The 21,766-nt window shown below is 42.6% G+C and overlaps 1 protein-coding gene across 5 annotated transcripts; it reads left to right on the top strand.

Moving 5' to 3' along the window:
* Positions 1 to 1,281: 1,281 nt before the first annotated feature.
* Positions 1,282 to 20,105, top strand: PATZ1 (POZ/BTB and AT hook containing zinc finger 1). Of its 5 annotated transcripts, XM_061370636.1 has the most exons (6): positions 1,291 to 2,650; positions 5,003 to 5,066; positions 8,337 to 8,408; positions 10,768 to 10,939; positions 16,603 to 16,740; positions 18,598 to 20,105. In XM_061370636.1, exons 1-6 carry the CDS (start codon positions 1,374 to 1,376, stop codon positions 19,014 to 19,016), a joined length of 2,142 nt encoding a protein of 713 aa, XP_061226620.1. In that variant the 5' UTR covers positions 1,291 to 1,373; the 3' UTR covers positions 19,017 to 20,105. The 5 variants fall into 5 exon arrangements, with proteins under 5 accessions (XP_061226624.1, XP_061226622.1, XP_061226623.1 ...); XM_061370640.1 differs by lacking the exon at positions 8,337 to 8,408 and having other exon boundaries at positions 1,282 to 2,650; positions 16,668 to 16,740; positions 18,598 to 18,773; XM_061370638.1 differs by lacking the exon at positions 16,603 to 16,740 and having other exon boundaries at positions 1,286 to 2,650.
* The last annotated feature ends 1,661 nt before the right edge of the window (positions 20,106 to 21,766 follow it).

The raw sequence follows: 21,766 nt of genomic DNA, 5'->3' as shown, positions 1-21,766 counted from the left end.
AAGCGCGATGTTCGGCGGGGCAGCAGCTTCCCCAACATGGAGGCAGCCGCCTGGGGTTGTGCGGTTGCCGGTGCCTCCCGCAGCCCCCAACCTGCGGGTACCATTCCCCAAACTGCTCCCGAAGGGAGGGCATTTTCGCACGGTGACAATTCCCGCTGTACCCCTGGCCTCCCCCACAATGCCGGCGCCTCGCTCTCTTAGAGAGGCTGAGAGTTGATCCTAGGAAGGGGGGAGGTGGGGGTGAGAAATGCAATGAAAGCCCGGGGGGAGGCCGCTCCGCTCCGCAGCCCCTGGCCCCTCTGGGATCGGCTCTTCTACAGGCGCCGCGAGGAGGTGGGGGCCGCTCTGCGCCTCTGCAGCTCCGGGAGGGTTTGCATTGGACGATTTGAGCCTGGGGAGGGGGGGAGGCTGCCTGCAGCCCCCCCCCGGCGGCCCCTCCTCCTCTCTCCGGCGGGAGGGGGGCCTGGGGGCGAGCTGCAGCCCGGATATTTGGGGGAGGGGGCGAGCGCAGCCCCGCCGCCCCCCTTGTGCCGCGGGCGGGGGCTTCGCTGCCGGCTCGGTATTGGAGGATCGGTGCTGGGGAAGGGGGAGACTGCAGCCCCCAGCCCCCGCGGGCGGGCGGGGTGGGGGCCGGCCTGCTGGCTCTGGCTGCTCTTGCATTGGCGGATGCGGGGAGGGAGGGGGGCAGGAAGCGGGGGGGCAGGGGGGAGCCCGAGTGGCTGGAGGGGGGGTCTTTATGAATAGGGTGGGGGTCTTCTCGGCCAAAGAAGAGAGGAAAGTTTGCGGCGCCGGTGGTGCGGGTGCAGCGAAGCGGGCGGGGCCCGGACCGGAGCCGGCGGCGGCGGCGCTTGGTGGGGGAGCAGGAGCCGGGGGGCCCCCGCTGGATTTTTGTAGGGGGGGTGGTATCGCCCCCTCCTTCTCCTCCCCCCAGGGGTGAAAGTGCAAGAGGAAGTGCAGCCGCTGCCATCTTTCCTCCGCTCCAAACACACAGGGACGGACGGAGCCGGCAGCCCGGAGCCGCAGCCGCCGGAGCTTCCCCCTCCCTCCCGGCTTCGCTGCAGCCGCGCCGCGCACGCCCCTTCCCGCGGCGGCCTCCGCGGCCGCAGCGCCTCGTGGCGGCCGAGCCCGGGCGGAGCTCGCGCGGCCGCGGCGGCCCCGCGCGGCGCGCGCGCCCCTCGGCCGCCGGAGCCTTTTGTCTCGCCCCCCCCTACCCCCCCCTCCCGCACTCCCCTCGCGCTGTGCAGGGAGCGCAGCGCGCGCCGCCGCCGTCGGCCCGGACAGGGGCGGGGAGGAGGAGGAGGAGGCGGCGCGCGCCGCCGGGCGGCCTGAGAGCGCGCGCCCCCTGCGGGCGCCAGCGGGGCGGCGCAGCCCCCATGGAGCGGGTGAGCGAGGCCGCCGCTTGCGGCCCCTCGTCGGGCTGCTACACGTACCAGGTGAGCCGGCACAGCGCCGACATGCTGCACAGCCTCAACCAGCAGCGCAAGAACGGCGGCCGCTTCTGCGACGTGCTCCTGCGAGTGGGCGACGAGAGCTTCCCGGCGCACCGGGCGGTGCTGGCCGCTTGCAGCGAGTACTTCGAGTCGGTGTTCAGCGCGCAGCTGGGCGACGGCGCAGGTGGCGGCGGCGCGGAGGGGGCCGCGACGGAGGCAGCGGCGGCCGGCGGTGCGGCGGCCGGCGGGACCCCCGGGGGCGGGCGGGAGCTGGAGATGCACACCATCAGCTCCAAGGTATTCGGAGACATCCTGGACTTCGCCTACACGTCGCGCATCGTGGTGCGGCTGGAGAGCTTCCCAGAGCTCATGACGGCCGCCAAGTTCCTGCTGATGCGCTCTGTGATTGACATCTGCCAGGAGGTCATCAAGCAGTCCAATGTGCAGCTCCTCGTGCCCCCTGCACGCCCCGACATCATGCTCTTCCGTCCGGGGGCTGCTGACCTCGGCTTCCCTCTTGACATGACCAACGGTGCCACTTTGGCACCCAATGGCAATGGCATTGCTGGCATGCCTGAAGACGAGGCCACGCGGGCTGCGCTCACTGCTGCGCAGTCTTCCCTACCTGTTCTCCAGGGCGTGGACCGCCTGCCCATGGTGGCAGGACCTCTGTCCCCACCGCTGCTGGCCTCACCTTTCCAGAACGTTGCTGCTAGTGCCCCTACTTTAAGCACCAAGAGGGGCAGAGGGCGACCCCGTAAAGCCAATCTCTTGGACTCCATGATGTTTGGTACCCCAGGGGGGCTGCGAGAGGCTGGTATTCTGCCTTGCGGTCTCTGCGGGAAAGTATTTACGGATGCTAATCGTCTTCGTCAGCATGAAGCTCAACATGGGGTGACAAGCTTACAGCTGGGCTACATAGACATCCCACCCCCAAGACTGGGTGAAAATGGTGTCCCTGGTCAGGATGACCCCGATGCTCCCCGAAAAAGAAGCAGGACAAGGAAACAGGTGGCATGTGAAATCTGTGGCAAGATTTTTCGGGATGTGTACCACCTGAATCGGCACAAGCTGTCTCACTCTGGCGAGAAGCCTTACTCGTGTCCAGTGTGTGGCTTACGGTTCAAGCGGAAAGACAGGATGTCCTATCATGTTCGATCTCACGATGGCTCTGTGGGAAAGCCCTATATCTGCCAGAGCTGTGGAAAAGGCTTTTCCAGGTAAGAGAGTACTTACAAGGACCATACACGTGAATGGAGACCTAGGAAGTTGTCTTCTTTATTCCTCGGGAAGCAAGAACAGTTTGTACTTAGGATAGTTTTGACTGTACCACTTTAAAACGTCTCAAGAAATGAGACTTCCCACATTTCCACTGGGAGGCTATTCCACAGTCTCTTGAAAGGGTTTAAAAGTAATTAAGACGTAGAACTGGGAGTCCGTGTGGCTTCTGGGTAACATTCCCAGCTTTGTCCCAGGCTTGGTGTATATGTGTCCTTGGGCAAATCAGTTAGTCTCTCCCTCGAATGACTCTTCTGTGAAATGGGTATTGAAGTAATTACCTCCCTCACATAAGTGTCTTGAGACTACTGATTTGTAGGTAGTTGGAAGGTGCTGTTGAAGTGCAAATATTAATACATCTCAAGATTATTATTTTTCTCGTATCCATTTTAAATTTTCTTTTTCTTAACTTCCCTTCATTTCTCTTAGTTCGTAATGTTTTTTATCACCCAAATGTGAAGGAAGAGGTGAGATTTCAAAGGCTGCAGCATCAAGTATCTTTTATTACATGATCTTTGTGTCCTTTGGGTTTACATCCTTCTGAAGGGGATCCTGTTTCTGCCCTGCAACATACGTAAGATCTGTGCATTTAATGTTGCTGATTTTTTTGTTGTCGCTGTTTGTGGGAGTTAATAAGTAGTTTGGTAACACGTAGTCGTGTTAGTGGTATCTTATAGTCTGAGTTAATGAATTTGAAACTTCTTTGGAAGTTTGTTGCTCGCTTGGAGAGTAGAAGCAGGGGGGGAGGGGGATGCGTATATTCTGTGTTGCTTTTGTAGCAGCCGCCGCTTTTCTGCTCTAACAGGAGGGAAGGAATCGGAATCCGAAAGCAATTCAGAAGGCTACTATGCGCTAAATGTAGAAATGATGCCCCTGCTAGCCCTCTTTTTGATAGCAGGACTTGCTGTTATTGAATTAAACTAAAACAGTGTAGACTCCTTTTGCGTTTTTAAAAGCAGGAATAATTAGGGGTGCATCTGCACAGGGACTGCAGATTTAGGGACGTGAAGTTCTAACATGAAAATTTCACCTGTGGCTAGTAGTGAGAGTTTTTCTTATCATAGTGCTACCGGGGATCATCTGCCAATTTTCACTGGTTTTATTAACACCGGAAGATTTCTGCCGTTGCTGTGTAAGAGGGTTTTGTCCACAGATGAAAGTGGAAGATACATGTTGAGTTCTCATTTTTCCCAGTGAGTTAATGTGAACAGGCAGGAATGCTGTCCAAAAAGGAAGCAACAAAAATGTCTATGTTTATAAAATCCAAGTATGAATGAAAAGAAGAGTCTCTTTTAAGTTTCAGTATTCAGCCAACGGCAGTTGGAAGCGGGATGTCTTATTTTAGTAGCCTTTCGCTCGCTCCATGGCGCAGCACGTGAGGTTGCTAGGATTCAGGTACCTACAAGGACCCCAACCAGTCTTTCCGGTTGCACGGCTCCAACCCGCTTGCTGGAGCATCAGGTTTAACAGCCTCCCTGCAAAGTTCAGCCTATCTTCTGTTCGCCGTGTGTGAATTCCATCCCGCGCCCTCCCATTGGTGCAGCTGGGAAGTTGGGGGAGGAGAGGGTGGAGAACTTGTTTCCAAGCAGTTTTGGCTTCGTACAATGAAAAGCTTTCTTCCCACTAGGAGAAACTCCCACCAGGAAAATCTGCAGCTATTCAGTCCTCTCGTCTTTAAAGTAGGCTTTACCGATTGTGAAGAATGGTCTGTCTTTTAATTTCAGTAATAATTTGCTCTTCCATTGCACCTTCTAGTTGGGACCTTCAGAGCACTTTATTTGTATTAATGAATCTCCCCACCAAGTTGTAAGTTAGAACAGTAGTTTTTCATCTTGCTGGTGGAAAATGTGTCACAGCAACAGTTTACTGTCAGCCTTTTTGCACAGTGGTGCTTAAAGTTGGCTTCGTACATCCATGGTTGTGACAGAAACCAAAAGGATCTGATTTTCAAATACTCAGCAACTGTAAATCAGAGTGCCCTGATTGTCAAGATCTAAATAGGATTTTGGAAGGGGACATGCAGGCTTGCAAATAGTAGCTTGTATTTCCTGTTTTCTCTGATCGTTCCGTCATCATTTCTCCCTGAGAAAATGCTGCCTTTTTAGCAAGTTGGCGAGGGTACTTGTCAAGGTAGAGTCCCAGTTGTTGGTCATCTGGTTCTTGGAAAGTTAAATATCACCACATTTGTAATACATTTGTAATAATCCACTGCTGGGATCTTATTTTTTCGTTAAAATTGTAAGTTTACTTTTAGTATGTGTTTTAAGTGTGCTTATGTGTATTTTTTTTTCAAGGCCAGACCACTTGAATGGACACATCAAACAGGTGCATACCTCAGAGAGACCTCACAAGTGTCAGGTAGGAGCTGAAGGGGTTTAGACTCATGTATGGGTAATCTTTGGCATTGCATTTATGCATGCAGACAGTTATGAAGTATCAGTAAAAATACCATGTATGTGTGAATTGGGATAAATATGGGTAAATAACTGTGTTCAACAGTGACAGCTGCTTTCCATCCCTCCCGTCCCCCAGCCCCTTGTGTCATCTACAGCTTTGGTCCTCCTGCCTCCCTCCCCTCCTGCCGGATGCTCTTCCCTGCTGCTTTATCCCAGTCTCACCCTGGATCTCTTACCCAGCCACCTTGTCCCTGGGCTTAGAGTCAGTGTCACTGCTGATGGCCTCCATGCCCCTTCCTCCTTTTTTTTGTTTATTGCAGTTGTTGCCAACAGGAGGCTCCAATGCTGAATTCATTTTGGGTTTTTTTTAGAATACTTCCAAATAAAATTGGTGAATATTGTAACTTGCCAAGATACTTCGATTTTTTAATTACATAGCCTTCAGAACATTGCACTGAGCAAAATTGGAAGCTTTTTGGTTTTATCCCAGGGAAAATCTATGTAATGGCATCACAGTATCCTTTGTAATACAATGTCATAATGTTGTATATAGTTTTTTCCAGTTACTAAATTATTCATTAGGATTTAAAAGATCAAATTAAGAAAGATATTTTGTAATACACTTGTAGAGAGATGTAAAAGGTGCCTGGAAGTAAGTATTAACTAAAACCAAAGCTCACAATCGGCTTCCACTGTCATTCACTGCCTTCACATAGTTGTCAGGCAAGCTTCTAAAACATTTGCTGGGTAACAGTCTCCCTGCTTGGTCCCTGAAGAAAGATTGATTTATTTATTTAAAGAAAGTTGGAGCAAGATAGTTTTCATTTTCTTTGAAGACAGTGAAGCTGAGAGGATTTTTTGTTTCCTGATATTTTTAACCACACTGTCTGAACCCAGTCAGTCAGTCCTACATGACTGCTGCCTCCTGAGCTGCGTGTTTTTTCACCATACCTGGACACACCTCTCCCACATTTCCTCCAAATTATGAAAGTTTTGAAATGTTTTGCAACTTTAATAATCCCATGAACATTTTTCTCAGGCATATAGAGCAATATGAAGGTTTTGGTTGACCTCTGTATGATCTGTGGAAGCCCAACACCTTCAGAAATCAGGCCATAAGGACTTCACATTGATTTAACTGCGTATCTTCTATAAAGCCTTAGACTGGTTTAAGCTTCTTAAAATGACTTAGGGGTTATAGATTTACATAAATTGGAAAACTTCACTCATAAAAAGGCTTCATCATTTGGGCATAGCAAGGGGTCTGGGTGGATGAACTGAAGATGAACATGTATTTGTGTGCAAGTGTGAATGTTTAGGTCCCAACATAAACAGAATCTCACCAGTCTCTTGCCAGTTGACATCAGTGTTACTGAATAAATACAGTTTATTAATGAATAGCATTAATAATACATGTCCTTTGCCAGCTGATGCCTGATAATTTTTTAATAGTTTTCTGACTAAGAATATTAAATATGAGCTCTATAAGTGTGAATCAGAGGATACACTAAGAGCTAGAACGTAAAGAAATACAGAAGCTAAGATTGTACAGCCAAGCTCTACTCTGTCTCCTGGCACACATAAATTTTATGATAGCAGTTTCTAACATTAGCCTTTCTCATTGTGTGTTGTCTAAAGGACCATAATTCTGCATGCGCTGGTCATTCAGTTCAAAGGTGCAGGCTGTAGGTTACCAGCATCAGGACAGAGTTGAGGTGCTCATTTAGGCTTGGTTTGGTTTTGATTTTTGGCTGCTTAACCATGCAAAATAATTTTTTCTTGAATCTTAAGGTGTAAAAAATCTGTTAAGGAGCTGTTGTGTGTCCTTGCAAAAACAATACTTCATAGTATCCTGTCAGATTTAGAAAGTCTTCATAAGCATGCACGGTACAAACTGCAGAAGGGATGCCATCACACTGAAAACTGGTTTCAAATCCAGAAGCTGATGTAAAAATTGGTAAAGTTCTCCTTGTGATCATCTCATAACCAGTAACGATTCTGTTTCATGACATGTATTTAAACACAGAATCTGGCCACTAAGAAGGAAAATAACTTCATACCGGAATGTTTCCCCATTTTCCAGTCTCTTTTTTTGTTTTTCTCATTAATTTTGTTTGGCAAATTAGCTCCCCTTGAGGGCAGCCTGAACAGCATTGAGCATCCTTTTTGAATCTGAGTTCCTGTTGAAAATGTTATTGTCATGCTTTGTTTATATTTACTGCAAAAGAGAAGTGCTCAGTAAACAGGAAAGCTTTCCAGAATCCTCTATGGCAGTGGCATTCCTGGAAGTTGTGCTCTAGTACGATTTAAACAAAATCCACTGGCGATTTACCTGAGCCCTCATTTACCTTTACAGACCAGTGGATACCTAATGTTCTGTTGATGTAGCATCATGGTACATTTTGGGCTACCAAAGCTAAAGTGTGAAGGTGTCTACCCAACTTCAGAATGAAACTATGAGAAGCAGGACAATTGTAAGCTGAACATCACCACAACAGCTCTAGTTTTTAGTGCTCAGCATGTAATCCTACACTCATCCCCCTAAAATAGCAGCTGTGCTTCACAGATCTTTGAAAAACTATCCAAAGCTGCAGCACCTGATGCCAGACAAAGACCTGATTCCAGCTTTTTCACGACTGATAAAATAGAATAGGGAAGGCCTCCAAAGAACCAAGGCAGCTGAGAAATCCAAGAAGTTGCTTTGGTGTCCAGACAAGATACCAAATGCATTTGGGATGTTTTCCCCTGGATTGTTGCACTGGTGATTTATTTAATTGTTCACTTATTTTTAAATTTTTATTTTTTGAATCTGACAGCAGAGTTCTGTATGTAGGAGAAGGGGTAAGTCAGTTTTCTGGCCATGATGGGGTAGCTCAGTTTGCTGACTCACTATGGGAAGGGGTGAAGCTGGGATGTTGGCTTTTGAGTGTGAATGGTATGAAAGTTAGGCTGCAGTTTGGGAGGAAACAGTGATCTCAAAATCTGTGGATGTGAAAGAACAAGGGGAGAAAAAAGAAGTTTGCCTCTTTGCAGGGACAAGAGACAGATTGTTGTTCTGGCAATTTAAAAAGAGAAAAATGCAGGTTAACTTAAAGTACAACTTTTGACAAAGAAAAAATTATTTATTTAAGTAACCCTAAAATTGGCATCCAAAGTCCAGTGCTTTTCCCATTGATTTCAATGCAGAATGAGTTTCTTCCTGTCCTAATTTCTCTTACTTCCTGCCTATTAGCAGGAAAATGGCAGCCACCATGGAATAAGCTCAGAGACATCCACATCCATAGAAAAGTTGAACCTTCAAGAGGTATTTCTTAAACAATGTTTTTTAAACTTTATATATATATATATATTCTTTTTTAATCTATTTATATACCTGTGCAATGTTTGATAGGAAAGCACTGGAGAGTTTTCTTCTATGATTAACAATTAATGATAAATTCTTAGCACTCATTTAGCACTTCACATCTTTTGTAAGATAAAACTTTTTTCTCTATACCTTTTATAAATATTAACTATTTGAATATTAACTTTGGGGTCTTCTTTAAACCTGGTCCTGTCTCCCATTGTTATGATTCAGCTAAACTAGTTCTTGCTTTCTCCACTGGACTTAATTTTTACTTTTTTTTAAGCTTCTTCACAGATATATTTATTACGTAGCTTATCCAAAGGTGAACTGTGCACAGCCCAGCAGCAAAGAGATCAAACAGAGAAATTATTATATTGCCTTTCCCTAAGCTTTCAAATTGATAAGCTCAGTATGGAACAGATCTCGTTTCACTTCTGGCATCTCTGTGATTTGTCTCTGGTCTGCTTCATCAACTAATGCATTCCCAATGCTTTTGTATGGACGCTTCCTGTGGCTCAGTATTTTTACACTTACTGATGATGGATCTCTTGGCTGTCATTTTTGATTGCCTAGTTACATATCTGTAGTTGATATCCAACAGACTGATTAGTATCAGTGCTGGAATCCTGCCTGAAATGAGTGTTTACCTCTGAGGACATTTTAGTAAGTGAAAGCTGCACCTGTTTTGCTCAGCGCTGTGTACTGAGATTTCAAATGAAGAGAAATCTTTCACGTTCCAGAATCTGCCTCTGCACTACTTGTAATTTATGAATCTTTGTCTGGTGAGCTTAGTTAAACTGTGTATATTGCAGAAATCCAGTTAATTTTACTGTTGTCTTTTTAAGTTCGTTAAGTCCTGATCCTCTGAGGTGCTAAGCCTTGTGCTTGCTGCAGAATAGTCGCAGCTCTATGGGAGTTTACCATACTTAGGCATCTCACAGGATCAAATGAGTGTAAAGCCTCCTGAAATTGATAGGTACTTTTCAGCTGTCTTCAGTGTTGTTTTTTTTTCAATCAGCTCTTGATAAATTTAATTATATAAAATTATGTGGGTTATGGTCTTCTGTATTATCAATTTCACTTATTTAAAGTTATAATTCTGGAATTTTACTAGGATTGTTACATTAAAGTCTATTGATAAACAGTTGTTTAATTACACACCGATACTTGAAAAGACAGAATATATTCAATTCCCAAGTCACTTAATAATATCATATTACCTCTGAAAGGGTTCTGCTTATAAAACTGTGATTTTTTTTTTTATATATATAAAAGTGATGTAAAAAAACCACTCCACACTCTTGAATGTTAACACTGTTGCCTGCTTACTCTGGTCATTCTGATGTATGTTTGCTTTTGTTTTTCCTCTCATACTTGTGAGCAATGGTTTCAGACTGTATCTTTAATAACTTGTACAGTGTATTGCTGGTGATTTATTTTCCTTCACATGTTAGAGACAGAGCAAGCCTTTCAGAGCTGGCAGGCTGTTGTAATGGGCTATATATGTAGTCTGCATGCCTGCCAATTGGTATGATCATAAAACTGGGAGGAAGCCTTCACTCATCTTACCATATGGATTACGCTTGGGAAGTGGGCAAGTAAAATCAATATTAGCTTAATGCCAAATCAAGTTTATTTCACAGTAGTGAGTGGAATATGATACCTTGATCAGGGGTAAGTTATAAACAGATTACAGGGCCATACAGTTATTTTGATACCTGCTCAGTTCCGAAGCTTCACTTCTACAATTTGTCTGTACTGCTATGGTGGATACCAGGATGACTCTTTTACTCTCTTTCATTGTATCCTCATCCCAGCCAGTTCTCTGATGCTTTGTTTGTACGTCTTCATACTCCAAAGGGATTCTATGTGCTGAAGTTAGATTGATCAAAGAAAAAAATTAGGAAACTGACAGAAAGGACATTTTGAGTGGTCCAAAGTGTTTGTAGTGGCCCAGTGAAATGGCAGAACTTACTGTAAATGGAATGGTTTCTGCTGTTTCTTTTGTTAATATTACTTAAAGTTTTTGTGTCTTCAGCCTCAGAGAGGAGCTAAGGTCTTACAATTCTTAAATTGATTCCTGTAGTATGTTAGAGCTGTTTTCTTGCTTTCTTAATCCTCGCAAGTAGAAACATTACATTTTGTGCAGTGTGCTGGTTATCTGAATTTTTTATTGTGGGAAAATGCCTTGTGCATCATGTCATTTGTGTGTATGCACAGGATTCTTAGATTTACTCTAAGGCATACTAAATATGTTCAACAATATCAGTGCTTTTAGCAGAGTTGATGAATCACATAGTTCTCATTATACTTGCAGACTTGTAATGCTTCCTTTGCCACTCGTGACCGACTGCGCTCACACCTAGCATGTCATGAAGACAAAGTTCCATGCCAGGTGTGTGGGAAGTACTTGAGAGCAGCATATATGGCAGATCATTTGAAGAAACATAGTGAAGGACCAAGCAATTTCTGCACTATCTGTAACCGAGGTAATGAAGAAACTACTGTTTTATTTCAGTGGGATGGGGCAGCACTTGAGGGAAGCTGTAAGGCTGCGTGAGTCTGTCTGCAACAGGAGGAGGTTATGCCATAGATGTGTACGTAGTCTCTGTTTTTTTCTGATTGAATAGTTAACCTTGAAACTGATGGAGCTATAGGTCTGGCCTCTGGCCTTTTTACATGGCTGATAGTTCCTGAAGAAATTCAGTTTAAATCTGAAGCAAATTGTTTCTAGACAGTTTTAAGAGTTTTATTTGCTAAACACAATAACCTGTACAATAACCATGATACGTTGCCTTGCTGCTATTCACCATACACCTTTTATTTCCTATACCTGGCTAGACCTGAGTCCTCACAATCAGTTAAGAAGAAGAATCTGTAAAATTCACACCAATACACATTAAGAATACATTGAAAATCTATATTATCTTATCAGTCTTGCTTACCCTCCTGGTGCAGCAGTAGCGTCAAGCTGCTTCTCCCTCTTAACCTAAGAAATTGCTTTGTATTAGTGTACGTTTCTAAACCAAATTTTATAAAGAGCACTAGATACGTGCTTTACTGTTGTTTGTACAAATACAGCTTTTCACAGAATCACAGAATGTCTGGAGTTGGAAGGGATCATAAATACCAAGTCCAACTCCCTGCTCGACTAAACCATATGACTAAGAGCTTTTGAAGCTTTTCTGTCTGTTTGTGGTACTCTTCAATTGGAAAGAGTTGTAAACTTAGGCTTTGTGGGCTTGTAAGGCAAGCTGGAAAAAGAATTTTGACTCACTATTGTCTTTTTTTTTTTTTAATGATTAATATACAACTTCAGAATCTATTGTTGGCTCACACAGGCGTACATACCTTGTAGGAAGGGGCTGCTGTGGTGTTTTGGGATCTTGTTTTTTCTAATGAGTCCTTTATTTATGATGTGTGTTCCCTTTTCTAATTAAGAGAGGTGAAATCTTTCGAGAGAATAAAGCTGTTTTCTATTTAATGTGAGAACTGTGCAGGGAGCTTTTTGGATGATTGGGAGTTAGTTGATGAGTAATGAGAGACATTTCCAGTAGTTAAACAGTCTCCTAGGTCCTGAGAGTGTTGTTAAGTTTGAGTGGCAAAGGCATCTTGGTTAAAAATCTTCAGATTCTGAAGGCTCCGGATTGATGGTATGAAATGAAGCTTGGTTTTCTTTCCAGCTAAAGACTTATCTTGTGAAAAACTGCTTAAGCTTATCCCAGTTCTTTTTGTGGTAACAACATGGAAAAGAGGCTTTCCAAGATCCAGGTGCTATCCTACTCTCCTTTAGTTGAACATGGTGCCAAACAGAAACTCAAACGGGTTGGGAGGAATTGCGTTGTTTCCAAGATTTGTGAGATTGAGTTTCAACTGAACTACCACTGGATGTCACTGCAGCTCCTTTGAAATTCAGCCAGCATGACAAAAGATAGCTCTGGCATTCGAACAATGAAAGGACTAAATGGTTTATTAACATTTTACAGGTTTAAATGTACAGTGGAGATATAAACAGAATGTACACTTCTGCGTAGAATGATAGGGGACCTGTTGTACAGCAAACTTGAAGCATCTAGTTTTTTCTTACAGTTTATGTGTCTTGTCAGAATCTAGTCTGCTGGGAATTTCAGTTTACAGCAGCACTCAGAAAATGTAATTCATCTACTGAATTATGGTTCAAATGTCTACTCAGTGTTAGAATTCATAGGAAAGGGAAGATACAGACTGGATTTGTCAGACAATTATGTTGTGAACTCATTGTTTTATGCTATGAAGTTTGATTATCGATTTATGATCCAAAACAGTACAATTTTTAATCCATAGTGTTCTAGAATCAAATGATAATGTTGATTGTTTTAAACAGGTACCTTTTAAATTGTAGAGCCTGGGAAGATGAAGGGTAGTGGAAAATTTCTGTATTAGAAGCATCTATCTGATAGGCATTTGTGCAATTAGAAGCTACTCAGTGTCCCACCCCACTGCAATTGTGCCATGACTGTGGTGCTTGTGCAGTGGCATTTTGTTTGATTCTTCCCCCAGCTAACATTATTTGGAACTTAGCTAGTTCTGGATATAGTATAGTCAAGCAAGATGTCAGGCTGCTTGTAGAGAGAATTTTGGATGTTGGCCAACAAAAAAACCCAAAAAAAAGTGGATGAGAAGGTGATTGTTACCCAGATGAACATATCCTGGTGTTAAAGACAGAGCTTAGAAGCCCACAGTATATCCCACCAGAAGACTGAAGGCTTTTCTTAATCAAGTGTCTCATGTTTTTTTAAAGGTTTTTAGTGGATTTAGGAGCTTGAAAGCTGAGTACGTGGCTGACAGCAGTAGCCACTGGTTTGTCATGTCATGCGTGACCCATTCACTGATTCCATTTATTAATTTCATTTACAAAATGGCAGTATAATGTCCAAAAATCACCATCATGATTTGATGCTTTTTCCAGGTTATCTTCTCACATGGGTTCTTTATGCTTATAATAATTATGAAAGCAATTAAGTCCTGTTAAATCAGGGAAGCTGGGCAATGTTGTTGGTTGGGTTTAGTTTTGGTTTTGTTTTGTTGGGGTTTTTTTCCCCTGGGATTTTCTGTTGGGTTTGTTGGGGTTTTCTTTCAAGAGCTCATCTAAGATGTGCTTACGAAAACTAATCTCCAATCCTCACTTTTTAAGGCAAATTCTCTTTAATCAGTTGAAATAAAAAAAAACCCTGCTCCTGCTTTGTTGTTACATAATCTTCTATAACCATTCTTAGGAACTGTATTTGCTTGTGTGGGCTTTTTCAAAGAACTTCAGAGATGAATGACTTTGGCAAGTCTAGAACTGATACTTCATAATCACCGGTGCAACTCTGAAGATTCCTTTTCTGTTTCAGACACACAAACATTGTTTGTTTCACAGAAATGAGTTAGGAGAAGGGTAAATATTCCAATCACAAGTTAGATGGAATTCTTGTTTACTGTAAGATGAATTCTTGTATCTTTCCAGGTGGATACAGAGTTGATATATTCTGCACATGTTCCAGCTAAATCCAAATTGGAAATTTTGAAAAAGAAGCATCCTGCAGTTATTTCTATAGTCTGTCTCCTTATAGATGTATCTAAGAGATCAAGGGATAGGTCACATTTATAGATTTCTTCGGTCTGTTTTTAATGTTGGTTCCTCTGCTATGAAGAAATAATCTGCTCTGCAAAGCTGAGAGATGTGTATGGATAAAACAATACATACAATCCTTCTTTGAAAATCACTGCCACTTGATTCTCTGCATTAGCCTGACTTTGTTTTTAAAGAGCTTTTTAAAAGTAAAGGATTATTATCTCTGAATTCCCCATCCTCCCAGGACAGACATTCATAATTAAAGTCTGGGGGAGGGGAAGACCAGTGCTAAGTGCTTCAGAAAAAAAAAAGGGGGGGATAAAAATGGAACAAAAAATCTCACTTTAAAGTTTCCTGTTGGCACTCTTACTGCTCTGATGGAAGTTGATGACTCGCATGTTCATCTGCCGAGTGCATAAAGGGGAGCAAACACACTTTGCAGGCAGTTTTCATTAGAGAAAACAATGTACTCTACAAATAGAGTTCTGAGTTCAGAAAAAATACCACATAGCAGAGATTACAACTTCACATTTTCTTGTGGCAGTTGTAGTATAGAAGAACACTGAATAGCTGTAGGTAGTCCTTTTTTAATGGTTGGCAGTAGGATTTTAATGCATTGCTATGTCAAGGCTCATCTCAGCATGCACGTGGTTATTAGATGTGTCTGAAATAAGGGAAGTACATTGTAGTTGGAAGCATCAGCATTATATCTATATTGTGTCCTTTTCTCTATACCAGTCAAACACTGGTTCTGTCCATCTCCACGGTGAAATTTTAGTATTTGGAAAAATACATTCTCTTGTGGGACAGGGAGATTTTCTGTACAGCATTTTGTGTCTGAGGGTAGGTCTTGCATTATCTCAGAGAATAATACCATTACATTGATTCCCTGGATGACATGTGGCCTAAGAGATTCTGCTGTATTGTGAGTCGTATGTTCTTGGTTTCTTCACTTGTGATGTATGTGCTATTCTGTGCATTTATCTTCAACTTGGAAGTGTACAGTAACTCTTGCTCATTCTCAGTAGTCTGCTCTTTGCCCTTCAGCAGGTTGCTGTGGAGTTCTGTCTTGCTCTGTAGGTCCTGCATAAATAGTTCTTAATTACCTCTGAATACTCTTTGATCCTGGCTTCTAAGAAAAGTCTGGGTAGAGGGATATTCTGTTGGGTTGGCATAGGGAATTCTAGTGTAAAGCCACATTCATTGTTAAGTTCAGCACCTAACAGCTGCTGTCAGAAAATCCACCACAGAGAGCTGTGCCAGTATTGGTTCTGCATTCTTCCTAAGATGTTCTTATATAGCATCAAACATAAATGCAGTTATATCAATAGAAAAGTGGCCTTACACTAGACTATCTATCTGTATTTAAAATGAAGCATTGGTACAAAGCTTCCCTTGCAAGGGCTTGTGCTGTAAATGCTGTATTGGTTTAAAAAAATCTAGGTCCTGGCTTTCTCTATGCAGAAAGGGACAGAGAAATCTGAAACTCTGTCTGTCATGGTGAAACTTGTGTTGTGTTCTAAGATGTTAAAGAAAAATGTTTCTAATGTGAAAATGCCATAATATTCTGTTCAAAACACAATGGAAAATTAAGAAGGCTGCTGATAGGTGTACCCTGTGTAGGAAGTCTTTGTGCCTCATATATGTACTCCAAATGCACGAGTACTAACTGCAAATCTTATAAAAATTGAATTTTAAACCATCCCAAAGTATATTTTGAGATAATTTGCATGAAAGGAAAAGGTTGTATTTGTGAGACTTCAGAAACAGTTTAGAAAAGCATATGCACAAATGTAAAACACTGTTTTGTTTAGAAATCAGTTGTTTGAAATCTGTGTTTTTAATTTCAGTGGTTTGGGCTCAGAGCAGAACTAATAGAAGTATTGACATTTCATTTGAGTTGTATTGGGCTTTTTTAACTGCAGACAAAATATGAGTTGTATTGAAATTCGGGATGAGCTGAAGGGTGAAATGTTTTCAAAAGTTGCTGTAGAACAAAACTGTATACCTTAAAACCTCAGCAGTTTTAGCTTTCTGGCTTCTAGGATTCACTATACACCTAAGGGGAAAGCACACTAAATGCCAAAGAGGGGCGCTACTAAGTGGCATCCCTTCAAATCTGAACAGCATAAAATAAACTAATTTGAACTATTTTCCAAAGTAGTATCAAATTATGAACATTATTTAACTAAAATAAAGCAGCACAAAAAATGGTAAAGGGACATGGGTGCCTTTTTTGTATCATGTCTCCTCTGCCTTTGTTTTTCCAGAGAGTTCCGTGTTATTTGCTAGGTTTGCTTACATTGGGTTTGTTTCTCAAGGAGGCTGTTCTTTCATCATGACTTCCAAACAGCAAATGAAGTCTAATTAAATGTATTAATTGCCTGATTATGTCTAGGAATCCTACTTGAGCATGTTGTAGGTAACCAGAAATCAAGTTAGTATAATGGCAACTTTGTAATAGGGAGTAGGAGCAAGACAAAGATTAAAAGAATGGGGAAGGCAGATGTGTGTCTTTGCTGGTGGCAGGATCTCATCTCCTTTTATCTTGTTTAGGTTTCTCCTCTGCCTCCTACTTAAAGGTCCATGTTAAAACCCACCACGGTGTTCCCCTTCCCCAGGTCTCCAGGCACCAGGAGTCCATCCCGAATGGGGGAGCAGCGTTCCACTGCGTCAGGACCTATGGCATCAAAGGCAAGAGACTCGCTGCTCTGCACCTTGCTGCTCTGTGCAGAACTTTGTGTGTGGGGTGCTGGGCTGGGTGTGAGAAAGGGGAGGGAGGAAAGACAGGGAAAACACTGGAGAGAAGCATAGGGAGATGCAGAGAAACTGCAGAGCATCGCATAGTATTTAATACCTGTCCTTGGACAGCTGATTTCACAAGTCTGGGGGAAGGAGATGCACGTGTAAAGGTACATGAATTTTTGGCAGCTTCTTTGATTTTTAGAGATTGAAAAAGGCACGTTAGTTCATCTTGACCATCTTCCTAGGAGCAGTCAGTATCTGAATGTTGCCTGGGTACAGATCCTTGATGGTTCCTTTGTACCATTCTGCCTGAGTCTTGTGCCAGTCAAACCACATAGCTGACTTCTGGTGAAGGAAGGGGGAGCTGCAAAATGCAGTTCATAAAGATTCTTGAGAGGTGGAAGCAGTATGCATTCTCAGCTTGATGAGGAGCCATGCAGCTACCTGTAGTTACACTTATTAATGCTGTTGAGGAGGACAGGTAGAAGGTGAATAGTACTGTTGCTTTTTTGTTTGTTTGTTTAACCTGGTTTTAGCTTCTATAAAAGGAAATATGGTAGAAATAGCTGAAGAGGAATTAACTTCTGAGTATGTGAAGCTGTGTTTATGTCAAATAGCTTGCTTTCTGCTTCTTGGGTTTGAGCTATCAGTATTCTTGGGGAAGCTGAAACATCAGAAAATTCTTCAAAACCATGGTTGTCCCGAAAAGTTAGGGTTTTTTTTTTGCCCAGGGTAGCACAGCAGGCTGGGTTAAACAAAGTCTGTGCCAGCAGAAAGCTAGCTGTGTGATTTTTCTTTCTGTTGAAGTCCTGATAGAGTTACTACAGAAGCCCTTTGGGTTTGGGTGGTATGCTGACTTAACAAGAGATTTACTCCAGCTCAGTGGTGTATTGATTTCATGCATATCCTGTTTGGTTTGTAATGCCGAATCCATAGCAAATCTGTCTTTTGGGTTGTGCCAAGTGGTTCTTTGGTCTTTTAGAGTTAATAGTATCTCCAGCTTATTTGTATTCAGAGACTTGTTGAGGAGTATGTCTGGGTTTCCCACGCTCATTCACATGCGCTGAGCAAAAAGCGTGGACAAACTTTCTTGGCATAATGTGAGAAGAGAATGGGGAGCACTCCAAACATACCAATGGCTTTGCCAGGATATGTATCCAAATGACTTAAAATAGTGTCTCTGACCTCCCTCCTGTTTCACACTACAGTATTTTAAGATGGAACCATTTTAGATTGTGAAGTTCACTTCTAACAGCATTGCATTTGGTTTGTAAAAATCAAAAAGTTCCTCAAGTCTAAATGGAATTCCATGCCTTAAATTGCAGTAACTCACTGCTGTTTTGCTGAGTGTTTCCAGGTTTCTTCACATCTTGCTGCAGCCTGTTCTTCATTAGGTTTCTAGGCTCTACCCCAAAGTATCAGCAATATTTCAGAAGTGTGGGAATGAACTGTAAAATTAAAAACTCATCAGTAGGTCCATCCTTTTGTAGTGCCTGAGGTGTAAATGTTGTGAGACATCTTTGGGATTCAAAAAAGTGTTACATAAACCAGAGACCCGTTATGGTCCCAATCAGTATCATGAAAAGTCCATACTAAAAACCTGGATGTTGCTCTGATAGCAGCTGTGGTTTGTAAAGAAGACCTGTGGTCAAGGGCTCTTGAATATGAGAGATTGCGATGTTATCATTCTGTCATGATTTGCATTAATGAAATCAGGTGGTAACCAATATGATCTATTTTAATGCATGTTAAATACTGGTTTTGGGAGATAAGATTCTGAAAACTTCTCTTTTCTTTTTCCCATAGAAGGCCAGAAATGTTCACATTCGGACCCGATTGAGAGTTCTGATTCATATGGAGACCTCTCTGACACCAGTGACCTCAAGACTCCTGAGAAACAGAGCACCAATGGGTCCTTCTCGTGTGACATGGCAGTCAGCAAAAACAAAATGGAGACAGAAGGAGAGAAGAAGTACCCTTGCCCTGAGTGTGGCAGCTTTTTCAGATCAAAGTCTTATCTGAACAAACACATACAGAAAGTTCACGTCAGGGCCCTCAGTGGCCCACTTGGGGACCTCGGTCCTGCTTTAGGATCCCCCTTTTCACCCCAACAGAACATGTCTCTCCTGGAGTCATTTGGGTTTCAGATCGTCCAGTCAGCATTTGCATCATCCCTAGTGGATCCAGAGGTCGACCAGCAACCAATGGGGCCAGAGGGGAAATGAGATCAGTTTGATCTTAAAGCAAAGCAGCAGTCTGGCTATAATGATAAGATGCTGTGAATGAAAGATGAAATAATGAAATTTGGTTCTGTAGCTGAGAATTTTTTATTCATATTAGCTTCCCCTTTTATCTCATGCCCTACCCCACCTTTAAACCTTCACTGGGGAGAGGAAGAAAATGCTTCTTAGCTGATAAAATACAGAAGATGGTGACCTTAAACGGAAGACATGACCTAAAACACCAAATGGAGCTTTAGAGGCTGCTGCTGGTTTTTAGTTGTGATCTTCTAGAATAAATGTTACCAGCACTGGTCTGAGACTTAGACAGTCCTAGTGACCGAGGCACCTGGGGAGCTACAGCTACAGGGAGCTATGATTTTGTTCTTTCTCTATTCCCCACCTTCCCTAACCTACCCCAGAAAAACAGTAAGTTTTAAAACCAGACCCATTATTGAATATAACAGTAAGTAAAATGCCCCATGGTACCTACCAGGGTACAATGCAGTTGTCCTTTGAAAAAACAGAAAATCTTAAAGAAGGTGCAAGAATTTGAACCCCTTCTACCATTTGTGAGGCTGTGAGTGCTGCAGCAGAACTGAACTGCTGAGAAAAACCACCATTTGGAACAGGTTGTTTTTGTTACTTTTGACCATTAAACTTGCTGTCAGTTTTTTAATTCTCTATTATTATTATTTTAGGACCTGTTGTAGTGAATTGCTACTGAAAAGCCAGTCTAAGGCGAGACACAGAGCACTCTTAAAGCAGCAGTCACATTAGGGTTAGTATTAATTTTTTTTTTTAGATGTACCATAATGAATAACTTGGCTAGTTGGTTGTTTTAAGTCTATGAAAGAAATAGTTTTATGAAAAAAAAAAAAAGATAAAAAAAGAAAAGGAAGGAAAAATACCATTGCAGTCTGGTTGACTGGTGCTCATTTTTCATGTGGGGACCTAGGGTATAAACACGATGAGCTATCGGGTTAACACTATGTACCACTGACTTGTTTAGTGTGAATAAACCCAGGGGTTCACAGAGTGATTTTGGTTTAATTGGATTGGACTCTATTAAAGAAGTTAGTATGTTACTTTGCATCCCCTCGTTTTGTCTGGTTTTTGAGCAGTTTAGCCACCTGTCCAAAAGGTGTGCAAATGAGAGCCAGTAATGCTCTCCTGATCTGCCTCTAGTCAGGTTTGCAAAAGCCAGTCTTAATCCTTTCTTTTCCAAATAAGAAAGGTTTTTATAGGAAGAGATGGGAATTGCAAACAGCAGATCTCTCAAAAAGAACTGATTACAAAATGCAAAGAAGCTGGGCTCTAGGCTGTTAGAGGTTCCATTTAATCTGAAGATACCATTTGTGCAGAGATAATGTCCTTTCTTGTCTCTCCCTTTCCTCCCATGTAACTTGTCAAGGTTTTATGTACCAAATCCAGGTATAAATGTTGTTTAACACAGGGTTAGGAGTTAGGAATACTCTGAGTTATAATTATGGTTCTGCTGTTGATGCTCAAGGTCACATAGGAAAGCTCCCTGAATTTATTACTTAATTTCCCATCTGTGAAGAGTTTTCTCCACATCACAGTTGTGAGGGTTAATAAGCAAAGGTTTAAGCAGTGATTTGGTCTAGAAAGGCCACTCTGAAAAGCCCAAGTCCCACACCAACCATGCATTCTATGAAGCAATAGCTTTCTCCATCACTAATACAGTGCTGGAGCAGGGTAAGACCACCTCAGACCCGGACCTACATCCTCTGCAGGAAACATGTATATATTAAATGTGAGCATAGCCACAAACTGCATTGCCCAGGTGCTCCTAATCCAAACCCTGCAGTTAATGCATAACTGAAATAAGATACATTCCTGATTTTTTTAATGTTGGAATTATACAGCTTTTTGTATAAGTGTATGGATTTTGAAATGATGTTCTAAATTCTACAGACTTAAGAAGCCCTAGCTTCTCTTTTCTAAGAAGATACAGTTTTTGTACTTGCTCTCAAGTGTTACAAACCAAGGATTAATAATCAATGGCTTTCTCTATAGCACCAGCACTTTCTAAATTGAGAGCATGTTTCAGTGGACTTGAGGTTTTGCTATTAATCTGTGTTGGGAGACAGAAGGACATGTTCCTCTCCATTTATCTTCTCCCAGAATCCCTGCAAAATAGGTATGAGTTTCATTTCAAGGGAAACCAAACCAAACCAACCCACCTTAAAACTAAAGCTTCATGGAATTGCTATTGCTGTACTGGTAAGCTTAGGTGACAAGTAGAAAATGGAATTTCGGAAAGGTAACAGAACATTTTCATATACCTTAATAATGCAGATGATACTGAGACAACCTCGTGAACTGCCACGCAAGTGGAGATAGAGCAGGCTTTCCAGTCAGCAGAACAATTTATTGGGATTAGCAAATGCAACTGCAGTCACTCGTATTTACTAATAGCTCGTGTTTAAGCCACCAGCAAATTTCTGTTGAATTGAGGTTGTATTCTGAAATATTTAAGGAGTTTGTGTTCCTGCGTGTACTCAAAGAGGGTGCAGTAGCCATACCATGCAACTCCAAAAGCCAAGTCCAGAATATAGGGTATTTTCATCCTACATACAGCTCCACTGACTTCAGTGTTACTAGTGGGTTGAATTTAGCCATGTGTATCAGAATGTAATTTTGAATACTAGAGAATTTGACCTGATGAAACAAATGAAAAGCCTTGAACTAAATAGGAAGCCTTGTAAAACACTAACTGTGCATTTTGCTTG

The sequence above is a fragment of the Neopsephotus bourkii genome, unplaced genomic scaffold (assembly GCF_033783945.1).
Source record: "Neopsephotus bourkii isolate Nb327-2 ecotype Australia unplaced genomic scaffold, CSIRO-AGI_Nbou_v1 NB_1542, whole genome shotgun sequence".
NCBI lineage: Eukaryota > Metazoa > Chordata > Aves > Psittaciformes > Psittacidae > Neopsephotus > Neopsephotus bourkii.
This window is presented reverse-complemented; position numbering and strand designations above follow the sequence as displayed.

Bases quoted from the DNA above. Each gene is read 5' to 3' on its own strand.
- PATZ1 (XM_061370636.1), top strand. From the start codon at position 1,374: ATGGAGCGGGTGAGCGAGGCCGCCGCTTGCGGCCCCTCGTCGGGCTGC. The intron at 8,409-10,767 runs GTATTTCTTAAA...TTATACTTGCAG, and splicing joins AAAAGTTGAACCTTCAAGAG to ACTTGTAATGCTTCCTTTGC. The intron at 16,741-18,597 runs GCAAGAGACTCG...TTTTTCCCATAG, and splicing joins CAGGACCTATGGCATCAAAG to AAGGCCAGAAATGTTCACAT.